At 47.9% G+C, this 8,721-nt stretch overlaps 1 protein-coding gene across 2 annotated transcripts in view; it reads right to left on the bottom strand.

Moving 5' to 3' along the window:
• Nucleotides 1–8,391, bottom strand: part of Txlna (taxilin alpha) — a 17,679-nt gene extending 9,288 nt beyond the window's left edge. Inside the window, exons 1-5 of one of the 2 annotated variants that reach the window (XM_005353180.3) lie at nucleotides 8,036–8,391; nucleotides 7,315–7,486; nucleotides 5,906–6,244; nucleotides 4,079–4,170; nucleotides 1,328–1,498 (exon numbers count right to left, since the gene is read on the bottom strand). In XM_005353180.3, coding sequence (XP_005353237.1) covers nucleotides 1,328–1,498; nucleotides 4,079–4,170; nucleotides 5,906–6,244; nucleotides 7,315–7,480 — 768 coding nt within the window. In that variant the 5' untranslated portion in view covers nucleotides 7,481–7,486; nucleotides 8,036–8,391. Of the gene's footprint in view, nucleotides 1–1,327; nucleotides 1,499–4,078; nucleotides 4,171–5,905; nucleotides 6,245–7,314; nucleotides 7,487–7,647; nucleotides 7,802–8,035 lie in introns of those variants that run through there. The other variant, XM_005353181.2, reaches the window with a different exon arrangement.
• Between the last annotated feature and the right edge of the window lie 330 nt (nucleotides 8,392–8,721).

Raw genomic sequence — 8,721 nt, 5'->3', positions numbered from 1 at the left:
AAAGATTAAATGTGATAGTCACCTACTCTCTTCAATGCTAGTACCTAGCATAAAGATAGATACTTAGACTAATTTATACCCATTTTCTTTTGCTTACCAACATCTTATGTGTAGCCCTGCCTGTCTTGGAACTTGCTCTGTAGACCTGGAGTCACACACAATTGAGAGCTACCATACGCGTGGTGGTGAGTGAACATGTGTCCTCTGGAAGAGCAGCCTGTGCTTTAGCCACTGCTCCATCTGTCCAGCCCATCCTTGGTATTTTTTTTTAAGATTTATTTTTATTTATGTACCTCTGTGAATATATGCCACATATGTGCAGGTGCCATAGGTCAGAAGAGGGTATCAGATCCCCTTGAGATGGTCTGAGGTTGTTCCAATGTGGGTAGAAACAGAAACTGGGTCCTTTGGAAGACTAGGTGAGTGCTGTTAACCACTCAACCATCTCTCTAGCCTTCTCTACCTTCTTCTCAAAGACATCTCTCATCAAACCCAGAATTTACTGATTCAGCCAGACTGGCTAGACATCATGGGCCAGGGATCCTCCTGCCTCTACTTCCCAAGCACTGCAGGTATAGAGACACACCACCCAGCTTTGTACATGGGTGAGGGGATCCAAATTCTGGCTCTTATGCTTGTAACAAGCACTTTTCTGACTGATCCTAAAGTCCTCAAAGGTTTATTTTGTAGAGGACTCTGGAACCTTTGGTGATGCTACCAGGGGATGGAACTTTCAAGGTTGGCTGAAATGGCTTTAGGTTTTCTGGAGGCGTCCTCTGGAGTAATTTTGTTCTACCCGATATTCCCGCCATTATCCTGTTCCTGTCTAACCCACAACAGATCTCAAAGCAGGGATAGAGTGAGGGCAGGGATGTCCCACCAGTCACAGACTAGAAAGTGTGAGTCAAGACAATCTTTCTTTGTGCATTTTAAAAAGTTGAGCCAGCGGTGGTGGTACCTGGGAGGCAGAGGCAGGTCTCTGTGCGTTTGAGTCCAGGACACCCAGGACTGTTACACAGAGAAACTGTCCCAAAAAACAAAACAAAAGTTGATTAGCTCAGTATTTGCAGAGGGAAGCTGACTAGTGCAGTAGGGAGCTGCTATCTGAGAAAGATTCTGGCTGCTGTATCTGGTCAGTCATACACACAGGTGGTCACAGTTGTTCTTTGGCGGAACTGGGACAGAGCTATACTGTCCTGAAGCTTTTTTGTTTTTTGTTTGTTTTAAATAAAGTCTTCCAAGCTGGCCTAGAACTCACTGCATACCACAGCCTCAATGCTTTTTAAGGAGAAAGCCCACAAAGCCCAGTACATAAAAATACGCCTACCTTGAGGGAGCGGTTGTGTCGCTGCAGCTCTCGGCACAGGCTCTCAAGCTTGCTTCGGGCAAGGACAGCCTTGCTATGCTCACCACGGAGATGGTCCTTCTCTTGGACGAGCTGGCTCTGCTTCTTCTGCAGGAGCTTCATCTGCTTCTGTGAGTTTCGGTGCTCTTCCAGCTGAGAACAGGAGGGTGGGAGTGTCGAGAGCGGGCACCATGACATGGCTCTAGAGATTCCCACTCCTTCCACTCCAGTCACAACAGCTAAGACAAAAGCACGCTCCTCCCAGGAACCTCTCAGACTAACCCAGCCTATCTTAGGGAAAGAATAATCATGGAGCAGTGAGGGCAGAGCCAGCAGACTTCAGCTTCTGCTCCCGAGTCCACAGACACTGCAGACTATCCATCGTGCCCGCACACCAGACTACAACTAATCCACTTCCAGACAACTCGGCAGAGCTCATCGGCACCTCATTTCTCAGACTTGAACTCATTCAAAACACAGCTCCCCACCACCACCACGACTCTTATTTGTGGCTATTTCATTGCTGACAGAAAGACCTTCTAATTCTCCCAACTACACAGTCCTGAACCCTTCCACAGACCTACGCCTTCCCAGCTCAGCTCTTCTCCCATGATGACATCCAGCCTTGGATAGCACAAATGCAACCCGTATAAATGATTACAATCTTCTAGTAGACACACCAAAAAAGTAAAAAGGTGAAATTTAAGCTGTTTTTGTGAGACAAGCTCATGCCAAGTGACCCATACTGTCCTTGAATTCACTAAATAGACCAGAGCCAACCTCAAATCATGATGATTCTCCAGCCTCAGCCTCCCAAGCACATTTTTTACCTTAGTTTTAAAATCTGACCCAGTTCTCACATCTCAGCAGATCTAAGTCAGATCACTGAGAGGGTGTTGTCTTGGGCAGCAAAGGCCTAGACTTGGTCACTCCAGGTCAGGGCCATGACAACTTCCCTAGGTGATCCCTATCGGTATCTACCTAACCACTAACCTAACCAACCTTTCACTTTATTCCCTACCTGACTCACCCTCTTCCCTGGCTTAGGGTTAACTGTCTACTGTCTTGGTCCCCTTTAACCTAGGCAGCCCCTTCCTGCTTATGTGGCAATAGTACTGAAGCGACCGTACTTGAAGAGTCTCAGTTTAAACTAAGATACAACCTTGGAAGACTCTCCACAACTGCCCCCACTTTCTCCTGTGATCTATATCCTTATCCAAGACAACCATTTGTCTCCTCTTCATAGCGTTTCCTTAGATACGGTCATGGTTCTCATCTCCCTGGAAACACACAAGAAACCAGGGGACCACCAGGACATGTTTCCCACCCATCGCCCGACTGTACCTGTCTTCTTCTTTAGAAGACTCCCTCAGTGATGGAGTCCTCTCCTTGTGGGCTGGGCCTCAGCTCCCTGCTATACTCAGAATATCACCCCAGTAGCTCAATACTCTTCCCTTGCAGTATCAATATTTCCCTAGCTAAATCCTTCCAAAATCAATTTTATCCTTTCTATATTTCTTTCCCTTTTTGGGGGTTTTTAGAGACAGGTCTTTCTATACAACCCAGGCTGTCCTGGAACTCACTAGACCAGGCTGGCCTTGAACTCAAGAGATATGCCTACCTCTCCCTTCTGAGTGCTGGGATTAAAGGCATACAACACTATACCAGCCTCTGTGCTTCTTACAGTTTTATTTAATGTGTATGTGGGCATTTCGTTTGCATCTATGTCTATGCTATATAGTTGTGTGCCTGGTACCTTAAGAATCCAGAAGAGGGCATCAGATCATCTGGATCCAGAGTTACAGATGGTTGTGAACTCCATGTATGTGCTTGGAATCAAACCCAGGTCTTCTGGAAAAGCAGCCAGTGTTCTTAACCACTGAACCACCTCTCCAGCCCCATCTCTATACTTCTCTCTCTCCATACACACACACACACACACTCCACTCAACACTTTCACAGTGAGACAGATGGCAAGACTTGACATTTTTTTCTTTAAGACAAGGTCCCATTGCCCAGCAGGCCTTGAATTCTTGCTTCTCCAGCCTCAAGGGATTAAGGTATGCACCTCCACGCCTCGCTCACACTTGGTATATCCCATGACTCAACACAGAGTCTAAGAATTCCTGTCCCAAGAGTTGAACAAGAATTGGATCAGCTCTTAGAGAAAAAGAACTAATGTGGGAATGGACAAAGACGAGAAAGCAGAGGCGAGACACCGCCGAGATACATGTAGAAACACACAGATGTGAGTGCACAGCACTCGGAACCAGAGCCAGGGTTCTACACTTGGGAATCACTCTGTGGAGAAATTTACTTTTGAAGTTTCTTCTCTTTATATATACTCTCAGTCCTTAGGTAGCTGACTAGAAATAACTTCTCACTTAAGAGATAGGGGGATGAGGGGGCTGGAGAGATGGCTCAGTGGTTAAGAGCATTGCTTGCTCTTCCAAAGGTCCTGAGTTCAATTCCCGGCAACCACATGGTGGCTCACAACCATCTGTAAAAAGAGGTCTGGTGCCCACTTCTGGCCTGCAGGCATACACACAGACAGAATATTGTATACATAATAAATAAACAAAATAAATATTTAAAAAAAAAAGAGAGAGATAGGGGTATGAAAATTCAAAAAAGGTTAACGGGATTAAGATACCTGTTCCTGTACCCCCCACCCTTACCCCAGGGAGCCTGCTGACTTTCCAAAGGCAGAGAAAGAGATGGGGAGGCACTAACCAGTTCCGCATACTTCTTGCACAGCGCAGCCAGCTTCTCCTCTGGAGTACTGAGCGTGTTCAGTGTCTGCATCAGCAACGTGATCTCCTTCCCTGTAAAGCACAGGGAGTAAAGGCATGCACCCCTCCTTGGGGGGGTTCCCTCTACCCCGGGCCTACACCCGAGTGCTAAGGCAGTTTTCTCTAACACTGGTCCTGCAGCTCCACTGCACATCGCCGCTGCAGCATAAGTAGCGTCACTAACAGACACTCAGCAAGTGAACAGCTCCAACTCTTTGGTAAGCACCACCACTGAGAGGAAAACCTATTTTAAGACATATCAATAGACAAATAATAATCCACTAGTAAATTCTATTAGTAAAAAAAGCAAACAAAAAACTGGTCTGCGATCCTTTGAGTCAAACTCCTGTCAACACTCATAGCTACGGCTATGTTTAAAATGAATGTTTTATGCTGGCCATGGTGGTACACGCCTTTGATCCCAGCACTCAGGAGGAAGGGGCATCTTTGAATTTGAGGCCAGCCTGGTCTACAGAGCAAGTTCAAGGATAGTCAGGGCTACAGAGAAACCTGTCTTGAAAAACTCAAAATAAATAAGTAAAACAAAATAAAGCCAGGCAGTAGTGGTGCATGCCCTTAATCCCAGCACTCAAAAGGCAGAGTCAGGTGGATCTCTTTGAGTTTGAGGCCAGCTTTTTCTACAGATTGAATTCCAGGACAGGCTCTAAAGAGTCTCTCATCTCTCTCTTTAAGTTAGAACAGGTAACAAATATGGAGGGAACAGGGACTATGATATGGTTATAGTGTTAAATTTTCTTTTTTTCTTTGACAGAGGGTCTTCTACGGAGCCCAGGCTGGTTCTAAACTCACCATCTTCCTGCCTGTTTCTCCTGGTCCCCATTAGAGGTATATACTACGACATCCAGTTCAGCCCAGATTCTAAATTCATGTTCATCCACTTACCCCCATCAAAGAACTGACTGGAAATGCCCTCCCTATTTTTATTTGTTTCAGATAAGGTCTCATCATGTAGCCAGTTGGCCCTACGAGATCTACTTGCCCCTGCTTCGCAAGTGCTAGAATTAAAGGTGTATGCTACCAAGCCTGGCTGCCACTGACTCCTGTATCTCGGGAAGCCCCACAACTGTCTCCCTTGGTTTCACCTGTTCCTAGCATAGACCAGGTTCCTGAACGGTCAGTTGGGGTGGGGGTGGGGGGGAGAAGAAGATTGGTACAGAGACTGTAAATCAGTAACATACAGACCAAATCCAACCCAGGGATGGCTTTTGCTTAGTCTAGTTTCTATTATCAAGCTGCCAATTATTCAGCAAGTCAGCTGAGAGAGAGTGGGGGACTTACCAGGTAGAAGTCAGTTTTTCATATAAAGTAAGCCCTTTCTCAAGTCTCAAGAAGTCTGTGGCTTACAGGGTCAACGTCAACATTTGAGATCTCTACCTTGATGTAGCTCAATTTTGTTGCTGTAGAAACAGGGAAACTAAGACCCAGGAGTAGAGAATGAACATGCCCAAGGTCAAACAGCAGGTGGTGCTGGTTAGCTCAAGAGTCTACCAACTCAGGCCTCCTGTGACCCATATCCTCAATGAAAAAACTGGTTGGATTCCAGCCTTCACTTGCTCCCAAGGTCAAGAGCCTTGCCCAAGGAAGTCCTCTGAACAGCTCAATGCTATGACCCTATAATCCTGGCTTGATTAAACTGGGAAACCTTCTGTCTTGACAGGGAGATTGCTTGGAGTCCTGGCACAGCAGGCTAGCCCACAAAACGACAGGTCTTAACTCCCTCCCCTCAACAGCAGCTGCCCTCTCTCACCCAGACCCTTGGCTTTCTTCTTTTCTTGTGGTCTTCTGTGGTCTCGGTCCCCAATCTCATCACTTGCTCGGCTCTCTTCTGTGCCTGGCTCCCCCTTGGAGGTCTCCTTCTCGCCATTGACTACTGGAATCCCTGGTTCGGGCTCCCCATTCCTTGCTGCGTAGGTTCGGGACTTCTCTGCATCTTCTGGCTCAGTGGGCTCACCCTGTGCACCCTCCTCACCGGGGCCTCCCTGACTGTTGTCCACACAGTATGTACTCAGAATGTCTTCCAACTGCCGGCTTAGCTCCTCAGAGACATCACAGACAGGCCCAGACTTAGCTGCTTTAGCTTGAGCCCCTACGGCAAGAAAGATTAAGATACAGAATGAAAATAAGATGGTTACGCCACTGGCTTAGAAACTCTTTTTCTGTCGGGCAATGGTGGCGCATGCCTTTAATCCCAGCACTCGGGAGGCAGAGGCAGGCGGATCTCTGTGAGTTCGAGACCAGCCTGGTCTACAGAGCTAGTTCCAGGACAGGCTCCAAAGCCACAGAGAAACCCTGTCTCGAAAAACCAAAACAAAAAAAAAACCTCTTTTTCTTTAAATCCACTCAAGTACACTAGTTTAGGTTAAATGTTGTTTTACTTATTTGGTTGAGACGACAGGATCTCTCTACAGAGTCTTAGCTGTCCTAGAACTCACTATGCACACCAGGCTGACCGCAAAGTCTCAGAGATCTACCTGCCTCTGCCTCTCAAGTGCTGCGACTGAAGGCAAGGTCACTATGCCTGGTCTCAGTTTAATTGTTTTTAAACCCTAAGTTTACTTACTTATAAAATTACACAATTATTTTTTTACTCCCTCCCAAACATACTTAAAAGACAATTAAGCCTGGGCAGTAATGGCACGTGCCTTTAATCCCAGCACTTGGGAGGCAGAGGCAGGTGGATCTTTGTAAATTCGAGGCCTGGCTGATGATCTACAGAGCCAGTTCCAGGACAGTCAGAGATACAAAGAAACTATCTTGAAAAAATAAAAAAGAACTACATAAAGCACCCCGCGCGTCAGGGATGGTTGGCATGTAGCAGAAGCTCCAACTCTAAGCCATCCTTTCCCCATTCAAAACTCGTTTTGGTTCTTTTTATAGTTCCAGAAATGCCTCATGTGCGAAGGACAATTACTTCCCGCTGGCAAGTGTTTTCTGGGAACGTGACTTGGCTTGTGGGGTGCCTCATTTTGACTGTCATTTAGTTTAAACCAGTCAGAGCATGCTTCCAAGGTTCCGTTCCACAGCTAAGACTGAGAACCTGAGAATCACACAGAATGGGCATTGTTCCTCCTTCCTGGGTAAACAGTGGCCTCAGCAGCAAGGCCAATCCCAGAAACTCCTCCCTCTGCCCACAGTTAGAGCTGAGCAGGCACACACCCTCGGGCTTCCCAGGAGTCTGGCTAGTGGAACCTTCAGCTTCCGCCGCAGGAGCTGTCTGTCTGGGCCGTCCCTGGGCTCCCTCTGCTCCTGCTTCCCGTTGCCCAGGGCTGCTCTTCGGGGTGGAGTGTTTGGCAGGCCCATTCTTTTTGTCTTGGTTCTTCATTGTGATCTGCAAAGGCAGAAAACGGGCAGGTCCTTTTAAGGAGGACACAGCTGCTATTTTCCAGACTTGAAAAATTTTTACACCCTAGATCAGAAATCCCAACACCAGGCGCCCCAGGCTTCAAACAAACGGGCCGGCCTAGGCCTCGGCCGGAGACCCCAGGGTACCCTGCAGAGTTTCCGAGGAGCTGCTCCTGAGCAGGTGAGGGAAGAGGCCTCCTTTCTCCGGAAAGCCACTTCCCAGCAGCACCGCACGACTCCCTCTCGGCGTCCTGAGCGCGGGATTGGCTCCGCGCCGCGGACTGACGTGGCGGGGATGCTCCAGTTCTAACTGGTCCCCCTCCTCCGCCCCTCCAGGTCCCACGTGGGCCCTCCCCTGCCCAGGCGGGCGGGTGCGCGCCCTCTAGCCCCACGGCACGCATGCGCAACGCGGGGACATCGCCACAGACCACCCCCAGCCTCCCCATACACGAAATCAGTTCTTCCTCTGCGGGTCACTCATCTTGGGCCACAGACCCTCTAAGGAGCTCATTCCACCTACGGCCAATGGACATACCTCACCATGGACGTCCGACGGCGTCCCCCCTGGCACTGGCCGAGCACCGGAAACCGGGTAACCGCTGCCAGCAAGACCGCCCGCTCCTGCAGCAGCCAATCAACAGCTAACGCTAGCGCGGAGCTTGCTGGGAAAGACGAGGCCAAGGTGGCTTTGGAGTCGGGAGTAAGAAAGAACTACGAGTCCCTTCGTGCATCGCGGCGGGGCACAATTCCCGAGATGCAACGGAAGAGACTTTCGTTTTAGGGGCCGTGTATCCTGTAGGTCCTAAATTATGGAGAGATTCCCGTCTGTCACCTTTCTAGTGAAGAAACTGTGATTGGCCCTTAAGCCTTGGCGAGCGGCTATTTTTTTTTTTTTTATATACATTTCTCCATTAGTCCCGTGTGTGCATGATGATTGTTTCTAAGATCTCTGAAGACTAAACTGGGAGTTAGGAGATCTTTATTCCACTTCTAAACCAGTAATTTGTTATGTGTCTAGCATTCTTTGCTCCCTCTCTTGCAATAGAGGCTTTACAATAATTCAAACACTTACTATGCTCTTTCTTTCCTTGTATCTAATAACTTGGTCCTTACAATTACTCGGAGAAAGTACAGAATACTTTGTGATCTGGTTAATATAGGACAGACAGCATGGAAAAGACTAGATGGGTTTTTTTTAATTGTTTATTGTTATTTGTTTGA

The sequence above is a fragment of the Microtus ochrogaster genome, chromosome 10 (genome assembly GCF_000317375.1).
Source record: "Microtus ochrogaster isolate Prairie Vole_2 chromosome 10, MicOch1.0, whole genome shotgun sequence".
Taxonomy (NCBI): domain Eukaryota; kingdom Metazoa; phylum Chordata; class Mammalia; order Rodentia; family Cricetidae; genus Microtus; species Microtus ochrogaster.
This window is presented reverse-complemented; position numbering and strand designations above follow the sequence as displayed.